Genomic DNA, 21183 nt, shown 5'->3' on the forward strand with positions numbered 1-21183 from the left:
AACCGGCCCACTGTGCAGCAGGACACCAAGGGCTCGATCGTCCGCTGGATCTGCCTCTACTGGTCACGACATTACAAGGGGAACCACCCAGTTCCAAGAGAAATCCCTGGGATTTTATAAAGACCTCAATGTAAAGAATTGTAAAACATTTAAAATATTAGAAATCGAAAAAAATGTTAAATAGGTGCCCAACTACCTCTTACCTCGCCCACTAGAAATATCCATTAAAAATAACCCCATCCTTTCCCCCAGTCCACAATTCAAAATTAAGAAAAAATAGTGTAGTATGTACGAGAGCATTTTGCGACCTAGAAAAATGAAAAGCCCATGTGGGGTATTAGTCTTCTCAGAGCATGATGCAGAAAATAAATCAAGGGAAAGGGGTTTCCTAAGCAAACTAGGAAAAATGTTTCTTTTCTTCTTTTTGGTTGTTTTTTTGACATTTCATTCAATTGAAATCAAATCAAATGAAAGGCTATACAAAAGGGGATGTGGCTAGCGGGCGGACAAAGATGTTTTATGTGACTGTGAAATTTATTAATGTAACCCTGTAAAGCATTTAGAAGAATAATATATCATATTTACAAACCAATCCAAATTATTATCCTTTATTTATATAGCGCCAACAATTTACGCATTATTGCGGCTTTTCGGCTTGTAGAAAATATTGTGAGATTAACCTGTTTGTAAAATAGTTATTGCAATAGTAGTAGGTGATAACCACACACATTATAGGCTAGATTCTAACTTAAAATGTATCACAGATTTTGTTTGTCTTTGCTATTTCAGTCTATCGCAGAATTACATTTTATTATCAGCGATATATGACAGTAGAATCCGGCCCTTTATGGGTTAAATTTACTAGATTTATACGGGCAAACAACACAGATTAAAACAAGAATGCACCGGTGTATAATTGTGTTTCTATGCGCATTGTTAGCACCCAGTCACTTGGCGCACCGACCTGAACGCCTGACGCCTTCCTTCTAAACTAAAGGCGCCAGTGGTAGCCATAGCAACCACCCCTTAACTTTCCGGCCGGTAGTGGCGTCAGGGGCCATGCGTCCGGAACCGGAAGTCTACTGGTGACTACTGATTAGTGAGAAGTGGGGTTGTCCGTTCAGCCGGACTTTATAATTGTACGTATGTCCGCCTCTGTGAAGTTATGAAGCGCTTGTATGTGATACGTTTATTCCGGGGTTCAATTAATATGCTATGTATATCCGTAACATGTGTATACCACTGATGTATGTACCCGTTTGCTGTAATACATTTAACTTTTGGTCTTATGATACTTTGTGTTGACTTTTAGTTTGTGTGTATTATCTATATTTGCATATATTTAGAAAATACCTATTTATAAAACATTTTCTTTTACGTCATTATCTAGCATTTCTTGTAAAGGTTCACTAAACGTAAATACATGTTTGCCTGATTTTTATGGACACTTTCCTCTGACATAGAAGAAACCTTACCTGAAACACACCAATGTCTAAGGCTGCTTTCACACACTACCCCTACCCAATTTCCTCATCTGTTTTTGTTTGGTATGATTCTATAAGACTACCTTTTTTTTCTGGGGGATTAAATTCCATCCCTATTAGAAATAAATGGCTGACTATATACTGTGAGCAGCAAATGGCAAATGATGACTTAACACCAGACTTGATTACACTATAGCTACAATTTCCTGTATATCCCCCCCCCCCCCCCGATTTCTATTTTTAATAAACTCCAATAATTGTAGTAAAATATTAGTTAGCAGAGAGCCACCTAGGCTTGGGAAGTTGCCGCTCTGCTCCTTGGGAATGGATACGGTCTATGAAATCAATAAGGATGCATTTTTGTCGTAGTTGCTCAGAGGAAAGATATGCAGAAGTGAAGACTGTGAGCTGCTCCACCATGGCCGGTGCTGATATGTAAACATATACACAAAGTATTAATTCTTAGAGTCCGTGTCACGGAGATTTCACACAACAGGGATCCCAAATAAAGTAAGAGGTGCTGGATAAAATCTCTGGAGAATTTAGAAGTGATGCTTCCATAGTAACAGCACAAAACTTTAGGAGCAGCAATAACATTTGATTGAACATGCAATTTCACTTCCTGGCTCTTGTGAATTGTGTTGCCTGGCCATAAGATATCTGGGGGCTTTGATGCACGCATTTGCTATGGAAACAATTTTAAAGGGGACGCTCAGATGTCATATGCATTATAGGCGTTAGTGGCCCTTTAAATGCGTTGAATGAGTCAACATTTTACAGGGTTAAATAATTATCTATGAAGGGTTTGGATATTCAGCAGTCCTAGGGGGATGTCTCTAATGCTACATCTAGCTTCAAATATGTTTAAATTAATCTGGAGTTCCTTAGTTCAGCAATAGCCGGATAAGAGCTTTTGATCATTACTACAGCAAGTGAAAACAGTGACTTGTGCTCTTGCAAACCATTTTCAGGGTTGGAGAATAGCGTAAATGTTTCAGAAGTGTGGCACTGTTGGATGAGCGTTGACCTCCAACCATTTTCATGTCCAGTTGTGCTTACACCCTTCCAATCTGTTCATTACTAACACGTTGAAAGGTAATTTCTAAACTGAGCTGCCCTTTTTGCACGTTATGGGAGTGTTATAACCCTCTTATTTTAATAGTGGACCAAAGCTAAAAGGTAGAGACACAATGGCCACCTTCAACCTGTTAGTGGTAGTGGAGCCATGTTGTACTCCTCTGTTACACCAGATGATGAGTTTATTATGTGAGCCATTATAATATGTCTTCCTTTACTTCCCAATCAAGGGGAATCATTATCTTAAGCTTATCTGGAGTCTTCTGTTTAAGATGATATTGTTTTCAAATGTAATAGCGCATTTTAATAATTGCTTTAATGTGGTTAGCCAACTCCCACTTGTCTGCCATTGACAGGCCTCTCGTCCCAATGGGGTGGATTTAAAATTACTTATGTTCTTGGAAGTGTGAATGTTAAAAATCCTTACAGAAAGAAGAAATGGAATAAACAGTTTTTTATGAATCTGTTTTCAATATTTGGTACAGGTATGAGCCATGCAATAAACCATGTGTTAGGTAAGAGTGCAACACTGAAATTGCCACTTAGTCTTATTGTAATTGCATTGTCTCACAACATGTTTTGTGATGTCTGTTGCTAAACGTTTCTTCTGATTTTCAGTCTTAGGTTTTGTAGTAATCCTGGAATAAAATATGGCTGCTGATTGGCTTGGGAGCATTGTCTCCATTAACTGTGGAGACACCTTAGGAGTGTATCAAGGCCGCGTATCTGCTGTTGACCAACACAATCAAACTATCTCTCTTACCCAGCCTTTCCATAATGGGGTCAAGTGCCTGGTGCCAGAGGTCACCTTCAGGTAAGAAAACTACTCATCATAAACTAAGCTAAAAATCCTGTTCAAACTGCCCAGGTTTGTAGAGCCACTCAAAATAAATATATTATGTTAAAAATGTAGACTACTAAATATGACAAACATTAGTTTGTGTCCTAAAATCAGTTGGGGAACTGTGATTCTTTTCTGCAAATCAGCTACTGTGATAATATAAGTTCAATGAAGCTTGATGTGTTCATAACACTCTCTAAACGAATAAGTAAAAAAAAATTAAAAAAGTGCAGACTAAGTGGGCCAGTTTTGTTTTCGTAACTGTACATATGCATTCCATACTAAATACAGTATTTGTACTTTTATATAAATGTTGATAGCTGTGTTCAGTCTCCTAAGAAACTTTGTTTCTTCACCTGTAGGGCAGGGGATATTGCTGAGTTAAAGATTTTAGAGATTCCTGTGGATAATCAACAAAACCGCCAGACCCATGACAATGGATCAGCCGCCTCCTGTGTGCCAGCCAGCCAACAAAATGGTACAAGCAAGCAGAAGCCAGTCAGCGCACCGCAGAGTATCCCTCGAAGAACCGATGCACGGAGCAATGATCCAGCGGGCACCTCGCCGCAGCCCTGTTCCAAGAGCTACGTGGATAAACACACTGAAGCAATCAACCAACCCAAAAATTTCCGCCGTAGACACAACTCTTGTAAGTACCCTTTTTCCCCCACTTAAACCTCTGTAAACAGTTTTTCTCCACTTCACAAATTTACCTTTTATTACGCACAATATAACAGAGGAAAGTAGGGCTGCAACTAACGATTATTTTAATAATCGATTAGTTGGCCGATTATTTAATCGATTAATCGGATAAAAAAATACATTATTTTAAATTGAAGAAAAATTGCAATAAAAAACGTACAATTTACACTTTCATCTCTTTATTGCAATGGCCTCTCTCTATTCACCTTCTTATTTTACTGACATAATAATAAAAGCTACAAGAACCCAAACACAGTGCTTCTCAAACTAGGTTTTAATACAAAGTTATTAGTAAATATTAATTCATATAGGGCTGCAACTAACGATTATTTTAATAATCGATTAGTTGGCCGATTATTTTTTCGATTAATCGATTAATCGGATTAAAAAAACAATATGCAAATTTTTCGTTTATTTAAAATAATTTTAAGAACTAGATGTTAAAAACAACTTGCATTGTGCCCCCACCCCTTTGCACTGTGCCCCCACCCCCACTCTGCCCTGCATCCCCACCCCCACTCTGCCCTGCACCTAGTCTCACACCCTGCCCTGCCCCCCCACTCTCTCTCTCTCCACTTCAAACTTGATAGTAGACGCGCGTCACCTCCGTCGTCACGTAGCATGAAGAAGGCGGAGACTGCAGAGCGTGCAGCAGAACCGGGGAACGCAGGCGGAGGTAAGTAAAAGGAGCCTAGTGCTCCAACGACGAATCGATCACTCGATTAATCGATAACGGAAATCGTTGACAACGATTTCCGTTATCGATTTTATCGATTCGTTGTTTCAGCTCTAAATTCATATGTTAACTATTTTTCATATTTAATAAAAACTGAGAAAAAAGCCTTGTTTAAATTTTTTTATTTACCAAACTGCCCCCAGTTATGCACATCTGACCCCCAGCTTGCCACTCTGTGCCCATTTATATATGCCTTATACCTCTTATATGCCAGATTCCACTGTGCCCCCTGATATGCCACTGTGCCCCTGATATGCCTTATACTCCTTATATGCCAGTGATATGCAACTGAGCCCCCTGATATACCTTTTACCCCCAGATTTGTTTTATGCCCCCCTGATATGCCTAATATCGATGTCTTATACCCCCTATATGCCACTGAGACCCCTGATATACCTTTTACCCCAGATATGTTTATGCCCCCCTGATATGCCTAATATCCATATGCCTTATACCCCCTATATGCCCTAAAAATTCATAATACCCCCCATACACCACTATAACTCACCCATACACCACTCTGGCTCCTCCCCTCCCATACACCACTCTGGCTCCTCCCCTCCCATACACCACTCTGGCTCCTCCCCCCTCTCATACTCCACTCTGCCTCCTCCCATACACCACTCTGCCTCCTCCCCCGCCCATACATCACTTTGCCTCCTCCCCTCCCATACATCACTTTGCCTCCTCCCCCTCCCATATACCACTCTGCCTACTCCCCTCCCATACATCACTTTGGCTCCTCCCCCTCCCATACTCCACTCTACCTCCTCCCATACACCACTCTGGCTCCTCCCCCTCCCATACTCCACTCTGCCTCCTCCCATACATCACGTTGGCTCCTCCCCCTCCCATACATCACTTTGCCTCCTCCCCCCCTCCCATACTCCACTCTGCCTCCTGTGAACCTCCGTTTCTGACAAGACACCGGGGAGCCGGGTAGAGAGGCAGTGGCGTATGAGAGGGGGAGGAGCCAGAGTGGTGTATTGGAGGGTGGCTCCCATACACCCCTCTGACTCCTCCCCCCTCCCATACACCGCTCTGCCTCTCTACCCGGCTCCGTTACTGAAGGCACTTTCATTGCAGCTTCATAGAAGCCACAGTGTAAGTGAAGGATGATTCTCTGTCAGCCGGTGGGGGTCTGCATCGCACAGACAGACTCCGTTACTGCCCTTCACTTACACTGAGGCTTCTATGAAGCTGCAGGGAAAGTGCCTGTCAGTAAGGGTGCCGGGTAGAGAGGCAGAGTGATGTATGGGAGGGGGGAGGAGGCAGATGGGAGGGGGAGAGAGACGGAAGTGAGAGACCGGCTGACAGTGAGGGGAATCCAGGTCCCCTGCAGCGTCGCGGGGGATCTGGATTCCGGTGTTATAATCCGATCTCTGTTTGAGGTCGGATTATATAAGGAGAGGAGTTTTTCAGAGCATTTGCTCTGAAAAAAACCTCTTTTTATAATCGATAAAAATTGATCCGATTAATCGATGATGAAATTCGTTGACAACGATTTTCATTATCGATTATTATCGATTTTATCGATTAGTTGTTTCAGCCCTAGAGGAAAGTCAAGTGGTTTATTTTGATAGGACTTGTTTCAAATCCGAAAGAAGAGTGCAGTGTTGACTTCGGATTGTAACTTACAGTCAACGAGAGCACAGATGGAAATTAGTGCTATGCTGACACTCTGTTTTCCGTATCAGCCTACATTTCTCTGTGTATTTCTTATCTGTAGAAGTTAGCCTAATTAAGTTTCCACATTTAAACTCAATACATTTCCTGAAGGTGCATTGCTAAACCCCTCTACCTAGAAAGCTGAGATAAGTTTTATTGCAGCAATTTCTCTCCCTTTAGCTGTGAAGTCACAGAAGATTTGAAAAGATTATGTGCATGTAATAACTTCATGAAAATATAATCTCCCTACATAACACTCCATAACTTGTTTAATGTTCTTCAGAGATTTTGTTCAAATTATCTGGTTGCAACATTAACAAACGTGTGTCACGTATTTGAATCTTTCTCTACATGTGGTCAAGATTCTCCAGCTTAATTTTCATTTTAAATGGCAACCTGTTTCTCTCTCTACTGGTGTGTATTTGACAAGGAATGCAGCCAACAAGAAGGGCTTGGTTGAGCCGGCCAGATATAATACCTCTTGCTCGGGCAGGTATTTGCCCTTTAAAATGATCCTTCTTCCACAAATATTATATCTATTTAGGATACTTCTAATTCTGCTCAAGATACAAAATGTATCTGTAGGAGTTGTCAGTCTCTCAACATAGAGTTCATTCACAAGCCTGTTACTGACTTACATTTTTCCACATAATCAAAATACGTGGTAGTATGCCTTCCAGCCCTGGTGGTAAATCTACACCAGATCTCTGGACCACACTCCTCAACAAAGTTGGCAGGGGGAAGGTCCTGATCAAACTCAATTAATAGTTGAATTTGGCATGTTTTAATGATGGAAGCTGGTAGCTGAGACTGCAAGAGCTACTTATGACCATGAGGAGGGGTGACTTAGCTTCCCTTCATTTAGGTTTGCTTAGCTTGTGGCTAGGGCTGTGCCTTAGGCTAAGAAACAAAGAGGATACTGTATTTGCTCAATTATAAGACAACCCCCCCCCCAATTTTAATAGTTTAATAAAAACTGTGATTGAGAAAATTTATTTTTTATTTCCTTTTATTTGCCACTCTGCCCCCAGGCTTGCCACTCTGCCCCCCCCGATGCCTTATACCTGCCTATATGCCACTCTGCCCACCAGGAAATTCCTTTATCCCCCTATATGCCACTCTGCCTACAGGAATGCCTTATATCCCCCATTTACCACTCTGCCCCCACTCCTCGGCTCGTAGACAACCTCTGCTGGCGGTAGTTCTGCCAGGGCTTCTATGACTGAGCACCGGAAGTTCATGTCACACCGGTGCTGAGTCATAGAAGCCCCAGCGGAAGTGCCGCTGGCAGCGGAGGTTGTCTGTGCGCATCGTGCAGACATTCACAGGCTACCGGGGAGGGGGATCCACGTCCTCTGCAGCGCTGCAAGGGATCCTCCTCTCTAGCAGCCGGTGAATGTCTGCGCTATGCGTGTAGACAACCTCCGCCGCTGCTGGCACTTCCGCCGGGGCATCTATGATAGAGCACCGGAAGGTCATGTCACAACGGCGCGCCGTCATAGAAGCCCCCAGAGGAAGTGACGGCAGCAGCGTTACCAGAGGGGCCTCCTAACGATCGCCTCCTAAACTTCAATGGTGTCGCTGAACTCCCACCCCAGGACACGCAATGACCGTTCCAGAGAGCATTCACAACCGCCACTGCAAATGATTTTGCCACTTGCAATATGGCGGTACGTCCTGTAAACAAAATAAGGAAGTTGAAAAAGTTTCCCAGAGGGTCTCTCCAGACTCTCCTGAGTACTGCATTCAACCATGCACGTCAAAGGAGCCCAGCTTTCTAATCACTATGTGATTAGTAAAATAATAAAAAAAAATATATATATATATAACATGTTAAAATTATTTTCCACTGAAAATTCATCAGGGGAACCTTCCAGTTCCAAAAAAAATGCCCATGGGGTGTCTACTGGGCCTGTAAATTCATACCTAAAGTACAACATTTGTGGGAACAATACACACAAAAAATACTGCAAACTTTGACACAGGCTGGTGGTAAAATGTGTGCATGGAAAGAGTTAAAATACCAGCATTTGAAATACCCTGGGATGTCTAGTTTTCAAAAATATATGGTTTTATTGGGCACACTGAATTGGCTAGCTTCAAATATGTACCAAATAGGGCATGGGCACAGACTTACCAAATGTCAAAGTTCAACATTGAAAAATGTGCATGCCCCAAAAAGCCAGGCAAATCCATGTATGGGGGTGTCATGGAAGCCTTTGAGACTTGGGCGGAACCTGGATGCTGTATTTACAGGCGGTATCACAGTACTCGGGGGATTTTGCTAAACACATATTGGGGTGTTGTGTGACAGTGACATATACCAGTTAAAAAAAGAAAAAATGGTTCAGCGCTCAACTCCCAGGAAGCTGGGTGCTAGCAGGAAAAAAGGGACAGCATAAACCCTCTTGAAGTATACGAACACAGAAAAGAATCCCAGCACTCCACACGGCTTCCAATCCTTAGGTTACTTTATTAGAGAAAGCAAAACAAAAAAAAAAGCAACGTTTCAGCCAAACAGGGACTTTGACAAAGGCAACGTTTGGCTGAAACGTTGCTTTTTTGTTTTGCTTTCTCTGAATAAGGTAACCTAAGGATTGGAAGCTGTTTGGAATGCTGGGATTCTTTTCTGTGTTAGTGACATATACCAGGAGCTGTAAATTCACACATGAAGTAAAATGTGTGTGAAAAAAAACACAAAACAATGACTACCACAATGTTTTAACAAAGACTGGCGGTAGAATTAGTGCATTGAAAGAGTTAAAATACTAACATTTGAAATACCCTGGGGTGTCTAGTCTTCAAAAATATATGGTTCAATGGGGTAAATTGCATTGGCTGGCTTCAAAGATACCCTAAATGGCACATGGGGGAAGAATGACCAGATTTGGAAAAAATGGTTTTGGAATAGCAAAACGCTACCTGTACTTATTGCACCATAATGTGTAGAAAAAAGCAAAAACATAAAAACATTGGGAATTTCTAAACTCAGGATGATTAGTAGAATCTATTTAGCAGGTTTTTTATTAGCTTTTATGGAAGTCTTTTATTTTTTTTTTATTTTTTTTTTTCTTTTCTCCATTTTCCACCGTATTTTACACGTTTGTAATGGTAAATGATATTATACAATCAAAACAAAAAACGTTGTCACAAAGGGTACATAAAAATAAAATCAACCATTGTCACAAAGGGGTTAATTCCAGAGAAATTCGCTCCTGTGTGCTGTAGACAAGCATTTTTTCACAGCTGAAAATGAGCTAGTTTTTTGCCCTTTTCCAGGTAAAAGAAAAGACAAAAAGGGTGGTGTTTTTTTCAGGGAGGGGATTTGTCCGGTCACTGATTGCTGATTGTGTCTGATTATTCAGTGTTTCATTGAAGGCTGCTTCCTGCTAAGGAGGGAGCACTGCTCTAGTAAACTAAATACACAGAGATTAGAGGTTCACAAAAAAACATGCGCTCCCCCTGCTCAGAGGAGCTGTCGCGGAGATGTGTTGTTTTACTTACGCCTCTAGGTGGAAATTCCAGTCTGTGTTTGCTAGGCTGTCACTCTTACAAAGAGAAGGGCTCCTTTTGATACTTATGTGAATCTGGTATTAGGTTTTGATAAGAAGTACCTAACTCTGGTACATATATTGCATGTTTCCATTCATTATCTGCAACATAATAAGCAGAAAAAGTCTGATATCTCCTACACTCAGTGCTGTGTGGACTATTCATTCCCCATACGTGCCATGTGGTCGGCATCCATTGTTTTTGCACCTCTTCCAGCCAAATTAAATTCTGCTGTAGTAGTAGTTTTGCTCTTTAATCTGCACAGTCGCAGAATTCAAAGCAGGATCCCTGTCCCTCAGTGAAGGGTTCACCATGGCACTATATTACCTGTTTAAGGGAGATTAATCCAGCTCATGGACACAGAGTGTGAAACATGATCCAAATGACCTTATTTGTAGGGTTCTTTGATGGCATTTTCAGATGGTACCCAACCAACAGGCACACGTATGAACTTCGGGAAGACTGCCATAGGGGAGATGTGTATGTGAAAAAATGTAACAAAGGGCCCTGCAGTGAGGTCATTTGACCCAACTATGATATCAGCCAATTATTGAGACTATTCCTCGTGGGGCAATCAAACTACCACCTGTCACAACACATATGTATAAACAAACTTTTTTTAAACCCGCATGTATATCTTTTGGTTTTTCAAGTTTCCATGAAGGGTGTATTTAAACATTGACTTTAGTGGCATGGTTTCTTGCCTATGCAGAGAAATGATATTGCCTGGCTTCCTGTCACAGTATGTCTATTGACTTTGGATTATGTCTAAAGAGAGTCTTAAGTGTTTGATGAAATACAGCATTTGTAGTTTACTCTAATGACTTTTTCATAAAGGTGCCAGTTTACTTAACATTGTATATTTTTAAAGAAACCGCCAAATCCTACTTTTTTATGTGTTAAGAAATAAAGATGTCCACACCATCCTCACTGCCCTGCATAGTTTTTCCAAGGGCCGCTGATGCTGTTACCCAGTCCGGTGGCTTGCACAGGTCGTCATTGGATGCATTACCAAGCATAGTAACGGGTAAATGCCTTGGTAGCATGATACTTGCACACGTTTTCTCAAGAAGCACATAACCTGATGCCTACCACGAACCACAGTTTGGGAACAACCAAGCCAACTTTTTGCTAATTAAGATTTAGGATTAAATCCTAATGTTTAATGATGTTGTATTAAAAGCCTTGTGTTTTCATTTCAAAGTATGGGCTGTGGGCAAATGTTCCAGTAATCCAAAATAAATGTCATAGCCGTCACAGAAAATGGTGTGTAGGTTTTTCTTTACAGCTAAAATTAAGGCTCCAGATGCTTTGTCCTCTACATAACTGAAGCACACCAACTCTCTAACTGTGCAGTCCCAAAGCAGCCGTCCTTCACAATAATCCAACACTTTTATTGTTTTAAGTAACTATCTCTACACACACTATTACTACACAGGGAAATTAGGCACATACCTCCTTGTTTTTAGAATTATTTCTGAAATACATCCGTATGGATGCTTATATAAAGTTACGCTTTGGCTCCATGTCTATTTTTCGTTTTTAACCATTTCTGTTTGCTTTAGAAAAGCTATACAGTTCCTTATTCCTCTCTTTCTTTACATTGATTCATTAGCCTAAGCAAGTGGGTAGCATGCTGTTGGGTTTATGGAGGAACACTGCCTCCAGTCACTAGGGGCATGTATACATTCACAAGCACAACCGGGTTTATTTGTTTAAGATGTTACTGCTGGAGGAATTTGTGTGTCAGCCTGGAATGTAAAGAAAATTGTATTGTGGAGTAAATCATAATTGTATTCAGAAGTTTTCATTTGAACTCCGTTCAGTTCTCAGAACACCTCATAGTACAGCACAGGCAGTTCAAACATTCACTCCGACCATGCTCACAAAACAGCATCATAGGTATTCTGGGTAGGGTTTGGATACTACGCTGCATTTACAAAAGTGCAGGTGCAACAGTGCCTCTAGCTCAGTAATGTGTTTGGATGCAAAATTAGTCCCCTCAGCGTCTGAAAAATATGTCATTTGGTTCAATGGAATTTTTCTTCTAATTTGGAAGTATCTGATCGCTTTCTTAAATAGTAGGAATGTGGTTGGACATTACAATATTTAATAGTTTAGCTCTCCTAAACAGTTAAATCTGCGCATCCTTTGCAGAATCAGTGAAAGTAGGTTTTCGTATTAAGTAGCATTATTGGGACTCTACATTTTACCTCTTTACTTTGCTTCTATGACTTGCCATGATCAGCCAGCATGCGGTTGGCCATAGAGTCCCTCCCAATAGGAAAGCCACAGAGCGTTGGGTATGGAGCAGATGCAGAATCAACAAGTAGCCTTTCTGAGAAGACAGAGTTCTGGAGGGGTAAGGTTGGAGTAGCAGTTCAAAAAAGTAAAGTAGTGCTTGCTTAAAAGTTTTTTTTGGTCCATTTTATATTTCTCCTTGGTATTTGCTTCTTTTTTTGTTGTTTTGGTCAATAGCTTTTGTTAGTCAATATCTGATTGTGCTTTTGTGCTAATGTAGGGCGTGCACCACACTGTTGGCGCGTGATTTATCTAAAGAAGCTTTATCCAATCTATTTCTCTTTTTATTTGGCCAAAGGGTCTTCCAGCAGCCGATATCCTAATCAAGTCACACCAAAGAAGACTGGCCCAAAGAATGGTCAGCTAAAGGCTCGTGATGATGAGTGCTTTGGAGATGACTTAGAGGAGATTCCAGATGCAGACTTTGACTTTGAGGGGAACCTGGCTCTCTTTGACAAGGCGGCTGTTTTTGAGGAAATTGACACACATGAGAGAAGAGGTGGAGGAGGGGCAGCAAGGTCACGGGGAACTCCAAACGAAAGACCTCCAACATACAGGCATGATGAGAATATTCTAGAGTCCGAGCCTATTGTATATCGAAGAATTATGGTTCCCCAGTCTGGAGGAAAGGAATATTGCACAGGTAAGATCATACAATGAAAGTTGCACAAACTTTAAAAAAAAGTCTAGTCAATATGGATTAAAAAAACAAAAAAAATGGAGTCCATTTTATATTTTATTGGTATTAGAAAATGAGACGGATGTGTCATTTAAGTCCCTGGCAGTGTCTACTGATACCAGAAAGCATTAGTATGTAAACATCTTACACATTTCCATGGCAATTCAATTGACGTCACTAAAGCAGCTGCCAATTATATATAGCATATTTATATAAATTAGCATATATTAATATTCAGGTAGCATACATATGATTGGCTGGCAGTTGTATAGACTGGAATACAAGCTCTACTTCGCGTGTCCAAGAGGCAAAGTGCGGTATGCACCCTGCTTATAAGTAGGGAGCAGTTAAATGAGACAGAAGTCTCATTTTCTAACCGTATTATCCTAAGAATTCCTAAATGAGGGGAATGCACCGGAGTCCCTGCAAAATGGCCTTTAATATACAGAATTAAGAGTGCTCCTGTTAACTTGCTTAACATTTATTAATACCCAGAAAAGCCTCACTCTTCTATAGAGTAATTTGTACAAAGGAGTGCCTTGCCAATCTGAACAGATATATATTTTTAGTTATCAGTTTAAGCGTTTAGGACAGTATTATGTTACTCAAGGCAACAGTGTGTATCTTGCTCGTGACCTATGCATCTCTTACCACATTGTGAATGATACCTCTGCCTGCACGCTCTGTTGCGTGCAGCTGAACTGATATCTTGCTTGGTTTCGCAGCCAGCTGTAAAATCTCATAGTAAAACTCCACAAACAACCCCCACCCCCCTCCTAATTACTTGGCTTCCGGAGCAGCCAAACCCCATGGCTTCCTATCCCAAGTATGAGCTGTTCTGACTGTAATCTAATCGTGGGCTTGGAGTTCTATGTTTTGCTTGGCGATCGCTATCACTTGCTCTCAACTGTTTTTCATTTCAGTATTTCTCTGCCTTCTCGCTGTCTGCTTTTATATCTCCCATTTATGAAAGTTTACATTACATTTCTCTTTATGCACCGTGTGGTAGTATGCGCGCGTGTGTGTGCTTGTGGTAGTAGGCATGCCTTCTATACTTGCACACATGTTAATTAAGGAAGGCTAAACATTAGCAGTAAAATCTCCTGGTTGCGTGAGAGTCTCATTGTGGCCGTTTTGAAATCCTCATTAACTTGTATATAAAGCTACAGCTTCCCAGTACCTCTGTCTGGAAGCAGAATAGTTAAACACGCTGCCTGCCAGTTCCTGGAAGTTCACTTCCTAGTATACGGTGAGCGTGCCAGTATAATGTTATGTGGCACGCAAGGTGTTAGCACAGGGACACTGAAGCAACACTTAATTATGATTACATGATCTATTTAATGTGCAGTAACTGTCAGACAGGTTTTTATTATGAAGTATAAACACATAGCCTATTTTATTGTGACATTTTGGTTATAAACATTGGTGTTTGCTCACTAAAGTTGGCAAGGGAATTTGCTGGAGAGTTATGATTTTACCTAACTAAATTTACTATGCATTATAAAGGACCACCCTGGGTATTGTCTGTAGCATGACTGAGTTGGCCCTGTATAATATGCAGTGTTTTAGAGTATGGTGACCCTATATAAAAAAAAAATGCATAGTTCAGTCATTGGGGTGACTTTCAAGAAATTTTACTGATTTAAGTATGCTTTATATAGGCTCATCCAAGCAGTAATTGAAGCAGAAGCTCCCTGGGATTGGGTTTTCATAAGTGAAGTTTGTAAAATGAAATTGCAACTCTATCTGGTGAAAAAACCCCAAGGTTGCTCAGATTAGGTTAGAAAAGGGGGGAGCAGACAGCCCCAGGAAGAGTCCTCTCTGAAAAGGGCCGAGTTGGACCTGGACATTACATATGCATTATAGAGGCTTAACTCATCCAAAAATCATCACCAGGGATGGCTGTTTTTAATTTATTTCCAGGGCTGCCATTGCTATGATGAAGCCACGGTTTCAAAAACCGTTGTTTTTTTTTTGCAAAATTCTGGCATTAAAACCAACCGTATCCATGTATAGTTTGCAATGTATAATACACAAGCGCCCCATGGTGTTTGTGAAAATGTGTTACTTAAAATATTTGAACCATGCAAAACCGATGCAAATAATAATTGATTAAAACTCGTTTTGTGCGTGACCAGATGTAGTATAAGGTCTTCATCCCCAGTTACGATTATGAAGGGGTTAAAGAGTTTCATTGCACAACTACGTGAGAATGAATGAACAGCGCAGTGAATGAAGTTGCGTGTGAGTGCAAAACATCTGGGGTAAGCAGGTGCATCTGGACTAACCTGTCTGACAGCTCACAGCCTCTCATCCGTGCCTGCGCACAGGCCTCGGCCTCGAGGGTCTCTGTCGGATGTGTGTGCATGATGTAAGGAGGACTGCTTCCTTTCTAGTATTTTGTATCCATTGTCTCGGTTTTGATAGCAGTCTTACGTCCAGCAAACATCTCTGCTGAAAGACGCAGTAAGACCAGTTTCGCTATTTGCTCTGCTTAGTAATGGCTCCGAATAAATCTACGTTTTATGAAGTGTTTTGACGGTAACAGCTGCCGTGATACTTGACTCCTACTTCCCTCCTGATCAGCATATCCCGTCTTGTGTGCGCGGGCTTTTCTCCATGTTAATGATGCTCTATTGTGCCATTTAAACTCACACTTATTTGGGGGTTTTAGACGAAGATTTAGAAAAAATAGCTGTGGGTTGTTGTGTTGTATAGATGGTAAAAAAATGTGTTTTTAAATGAAGAAATGTGTACACAACACCATTACCTGAAAGAGAAGATTACAAAGCTACAATCCTCAAAATGCCTTTGCTGTTCCCATCCTCACAACCTTTTCCCTGAGCTTTCCCTACTTTGCAGCGTTAGCTGTAAGGAGTACGATCCTGTAGGTACAAGAGAAGGGCTTGGCTGAAGTCCAGTTCCATGTACATAACGTGAGAAGGAGATGTAATGTTGCCAGGATTCACTAGCTGCCTCTGTTTGAGGTGAAAGCTTTGGCTGGGTGCCTTGGCTCAGTGTCGCTCTCGTGCCAGCTCTTAATTGCAGCTGCTAGACATTCGTGTTATAGAACAACAGACTCTGCTCTCTACGCTCCACGTGGCTGGGGTGGCACCTATAATCAGACGACATCTCCTTGTCGTTGCACGCAACTCTGCAGGAGCGACAGGATCCATTGGGGATCTGAGGAAGAGGCTCATGGGTTGTGCCCAAGCCACATTCTCGTTTAGTAACAAAACACCAATTACCAGCAGAAATCCAAATCCAAAGTATATAAGATGACTAGTCGCCACATTAGTTTTTACCAGGGCTACCAACCACTTATTTAATGTGGCTCTTTTGTGTGGGTTTTGACCCCCCCCCTAATTCTGTGGAATTAATGCTTTCAGTACTTGAAGATGTAGAAATCATACAGTTATAGACTGTTCTTGGTTAGCATGTGGCCCCTGGAGATGAGAATGATTTGTTATAAAGGAGACAAAGGTCCTATATACACCATTGTGATGGGTTCACACCTTTCCTCCCATGTAATGTCTTAAAAATAGGTTATTCTCCACCCTAATCGTGAGCACAATTATAAGAAAGGACTGAGAATTTAAAATAGTAATTACTTATTTATTAAAAATAATAAAAAATTACAGAAATCCAAAATTAAAACAGAGTATAACAACATAGAATGCCTATATGCATAAAAAATAAAAATAAACATACCTCGATATGAAGTCTAGCTTCAGTCTTGCGGTCTGCCCCAGATTATAAACAAAGATCTGCATGCATATAAGGTTTTGTAACTAGACCTGCGTATCCCTACCTCAAAAAGAGTACTAACGGTCAGAAAAAAAACTCAGGAGAGAATCAGGAGAGGAAAATCACCAAGGCCAAGCTTTTGATCATTTTTACAGAATAGCAAAAACATTATAATCTTAAAACATAAAAAAATCTTATGTAACAGATCCTACTAGTTCTGCCAAGTTAAATCCTTAACCTTAACTTCTACTGAGACCTGTAACACCATCAAGGATACATAACTTATTGAGACCAAGTTAATTGTCCCTCCAATTTATTAACATAGGTCTTTTTCCAACCTAAATTACCAAGTCCTTCAAGTTCACCCCTTCTACCAATCCTTCCTGCCTTTGATCCAACTTGTTGCTACATTTAGCAAATCACTTATTGAATTTCTGAATTGCATAAAGCCTGTATATTTATTTAAAAAAAAAAACTTGTTGAGCAGAATTTATTCAGCGCTTGCCTTTCTACCTAATAGTTCTTTGTAAGTTCCATTCACTGCTGCTGTTTGTCTTCTGCTGACATATGTTCTTTTTTTTGTTACAGATTCTGGCTTGGTGGTACCCAGCATTCCATACAGCCTGCACAAGAAACTCCTCTGTGTGGCAGAAAGGCACGGTCTATCAGTGGAGAGGCGGTTGGAAATGTCAGGGGTTTGTGCCGCTCAGATGGCACTTACGCTTCTTGGTGGCCCCAACAGGTAGGTAACTGTATAAAATAAATATGGAAGCCATTTAGTAACATGCAAGTGCACACATTAGAATGAGGGGCATCACTGGGCCCTACTGGAACTCTTCACGCAAGCTGGTTGGCAATGAGTATGTACCCTATTGCCTGGGAGAACTGCTTAGTCAAAAGCATTCCTAAAATGTGAATTGCTTAGAGGTTGGCATAGGGAGCAAATACATTCAAGAGATTCTTGTATATCCATATATATATATATATATATATATATATATATATATATATATATATATATATATATATATATATATATATATTTGCACTGAGGCAAAAAAATGGACACACAGTTGACATCAAGTAAGCGTTCTAATGTCACTTCCTACTAGAGCCCTGCGCGGGACAGCTGTTTTTAATCCCGCTCCCGCTGTTTTTAATCCCGCTCCCGCAATGTGGGTGTTCCGCTGCCGCCACATTTGTGGCCAATCACGTCCGCCTCCTTACCTGATTTCCCGCGCAGTCCCGCAAGGCTGCCCTTGAGCTGTTCCCTCACAGCGTCTCTTCTCTTGCTCTGCCCAAGAACAAGGCGGAGTCACAGGAAGTGACGTGACATCACGTGACTGTTTTGTTCCTGGGCGGAGCAAGATAGGAGACACTGTAAGGGAGCAGCGAGAAGGCAGCCTTGCGGGACTGCTCCGGGACCCGCAGGTACAGTGCCTGACCGCCCGCAGCCCCAGCAAAACCGCCCGCAAGTTTTTTGGTGGGTACCGTGGGACCCGTGAGACCCACCTCCCAATGCAGTCCTCTAGTTCCTACTACTGGAGAGCTGAGCCACCAGGCATGCAAGATAAGAATGAGGAATGAGGCCAGTTCTACAACCAGGCCCACGTTCCCAGTGTTAGTGATATGTGCAGCTAGGAATGTCTCATTCTTCACACGCGATGCAGCTCTTCAAGTCATCTGTCTTCCTGCTCTTACACCTCTCTAGTAATACCAGTCCTGCAAGGCTATTGTAGGTCGTGCTTTGAAGGCTTTGCGTGTGTATAAACAAGTATAGATAATTTACTAGTTGAGGGCATGTCTCCAAAGTGAATAAACCGGATATCATTATCACAGCGTTCGACTCATTGACATTGTTGGGGATTTATGTCTCTTAACAGAAGTACAATGTTGGTTTATGGAATAATTCCAAAGCCCTTTGCACACACTGACTTGCATGCTGCTTTAGAAAAGTGACAGAGTGATCCAAGCCTGTAATGATATCTTTGTGCCGGGGTCTTAGATGATTACACAGTGGGTAACCAATGGCACTTGGGAGAAGCAGGAAAATAGAAAACACATGATGTTAAAATGTTTTTATTGCATTTTTTTTCTCTTTTGGTTAGTATTTCAAATAATATGATTGAATTGAATGCTTATCCTCATTTTGTTCAGCTTTCTAAATGTTTTTCTGTTCTGTTTTATCCCTCCATCAGTATCACGGTGTTTTTGCAATTCTGTACTAATTTACCAAACCAGCTCATAGGTCACAAACACACCAGGAATCTGCATAACCATGCATGCATACATGTGATTTAAGTTAGACATTTAGCTTGGGCTTCCTGTGCTCAGACTTGGGATATCCAAGCCCCTTGGCTAGGCCCTTTCTTTTTTTGTTCCTCCAGAATTAAGTAGACCTTCTTATATATATTGTTAGTTATCTGTATATTACATGTTTAAACTAATAATGAATACAGAACTTAAAGCACTGTTTTATTTTAGGCTGAACCCTAAGAATGTGCACCAACGCCCTACTGTCGCCCTGCTGTGTGGGCCTCATGTGAAGGGAGCACAGGGCATTAGCTGTGGGCGTCACTTGGCCAACCATGACGTGGATGTTATCCTGTTCCTGCCAAATTTTGTAAAGATGCTGGAACCAGTATCCAATGAATTAAATCTGTTTGGACAAACTCAGGGCAAACAGGTGTCAAGTGTGAAAGGTCAGTATATGTTAATGTGTATTCCGGGCCAATGACCATTTAGTTTACTGCTTATGGAAATATCTTAACTTACTTTTGTATATATAACAGCTAGTTGTTTTGCTAAGTTGTACCTATTTGCAATGATAAAATTGGACTCACCCACTCCACAATGCATTATGAAAGGTAAACAGTTAATTTTGACAGTTGATGTGCCAGGCAAGTCACAGAAATGCATACAGTTAGTAGCTGGCATGTCATGGAGTAAAACAAGCTTAGAAATCGATCTGCTCCCTGCTGCTGGAAAGCTCTTAGGAAGCAAGCGCTTCCTTAGCTCTGCCAGTGTTGCTGAATGCCCCAATATCGAGGCATTTCAGCAACAACCAAAAAGAAAAAACTAAAAAACAGGCTTTATCACTCTCTCCCGAGCATGCCTTTACCAAGATGGCGGCATCTTGGAAACAATGGGAGTAAAAAAAGTTCCAAGAGGATCTGTCCAGACTCTCCCGAGACCCCTGCAGGCCGATTACAGGTACTGCAATCAGCAATGTAGAACAAGCCCCGTAAATATAAAATATGAAAAATTAAGCATTTTAAAATGGTTAAAGAATAAAAACATATGTAATAAAATTAAAAACAGCCTCCATTTATGTCTCCATGAAATTAAAAGGAAAACCATCCAGTTTGTGCCCCTCCTGCTAGAAATATTTTTTAAAAAGACTAAAAGATTAGTGTAGAAAATGGGGCCATTTAACATCCTTATTAAATAGGAATACACTACTTGCAATTATTGCCCTATAACTTAAGTGTCAGAAAGGGTACAGAACTTGAAAAGCAGTTTGACCTATTGGTTACTTCTTTTAGTCATTTTTCAATTAATAATTTATCCTCTGGTGTTAAACAATAGAAACATTAATGAATATTGTGTTTACAAATACAAAGTCTGTTGCACAACAATAATGCATGAATTAAGGTTACGCTGCCTCTTAAAACGTAATAGGGGTTTGTTTGCCATCTAGTGGAAACATATGAGCATTACATGATCACAAACATTGACTAATACATTTGCCCCAAAGCAGTAAAACGGTGTTGCTTTACCTGTTATGTATGGTGTGACAAAATCATGTACTCTTCACAAAATGTGATTGGTACATCTCCTTTCCTGGGAAACAAGTTTTGATGGTTTATTTTGTTATTTTGCAAGCTACATGTGTTTTCTTGATGATAAGATGTACTTGAATGTTAGAAATATGCACTAAAAAGACTATTTTTCATTGTTGATCTACAGATTTGCCAGATTGCCCTGTGGACCTAGTTATTAACTGCCTGGACTGCCATGAAAATGCATTTTTGCGCGACCAGCCATGGTACCGAGCAGCTGTAGAGTGGGCCAACCAGAACCGTGCTCCTGTGCTTAGCATTGACCCTCCCGTTAATGACCAGGACCTTGGTATACATGCCAAGTGGTCACTGGAGCTGGGGCTCCCACTGCCATTAGGGGAGCAGGCAGGACGGGTCTACTTATGTGATATAGGTATCCCACAGAAGGTGTTCAGGGAAGTCGGTATCAGCTACCACTCACCCTTTGGCTGCAAGTTTGTCATTCCTTTGCACTCTATGTAAAGATGGCAGCTTCACAGACACTGCTGCCTTAAGAAGATGGGCACAGAATCCTTCCAAAGCCAACATGATCCTTATTTGTGCTGAACAGTACA

The 21183-nt window shown here is 41.1% G+C and overlaps 1 protein-coding gene across 2 annotated transcripts; it reads left to right on the forward strand.

The window, feature by feature from the left end:
• The first annotated feature begins 1082 nt into the window (after positions 1–1082).
• On the forward strand, positions 1083–21117 carry EDC3 (enhancer of mRNA decapping 3). 2 transcript variants are annotated; one of them, XM_053464598.1, is made up of 8 exons: positions 1083–1139; positions 3180–3375; positions 3765–4051; positions 12309–12422; positions 12660–13004; positions 17376–17529; positions 19272–19489; positions 20757–21117. In XM_053464598.1, the coding sequence occupies exons 2-8, from the start codon at positions 3212–3214 to the stop codon at positions 21089–21091; spliced, it is 1617 nt and encodes a 538-aa protein (XP_053320573.1). In that variant the 5' UTR covers positions 1083–1139; positions 3180–3211; the 3' UTR covers positions 21092–21117. The 2 variants fall into 2 exon arrangements, with proteins under 2 accessions (XP_053320573.1, XP_053320574.1); XM_053464599.1 differs by lacking the exon at positions 12309–12422.
• Positions 21118–21183: the final 66 nt, after the last annotated feature.

Source organism: Spea bombifrons, chromosome 4 (genome assembly GCF_027358695.1).
Source record: "Spea bombifrons isolate aSpeBom1 chromosome 4, aSpeBom1.2.pri, whole genome shotgun sequence".
Taxonomy (NCBI): Eukaryota; Metazoa; Chordata; class Amphibia; order Anura; family Pelobatidae; genus Spea; species Spea bombifrons.

Bases quoted from the DNA above. Each gene is read 5' to 3' on its own strand.
- EDC3 (XM_053464598.1), top strand. From the start codon at position 3,212: ATGGCTGCTGATTGGCTTGGGAGCATTGTCTCCATTAACTGTGGAGAC. The intron at 12,423-12,659 runs GTAAGGTTGGAG...ATTTGGCCAAAG, and splicing joins GAAGACAGAGTTCTGGAGGG to GGTCTTCCAGCAGCCGATAT. The intron at 19,490-20,756 runs GTCAGTATATGT...GTTGATCTACAG, and splicing joins ACAGGTGTCAAGTGTGAAAG to ATTTGCCAGATTGCCCTGTG.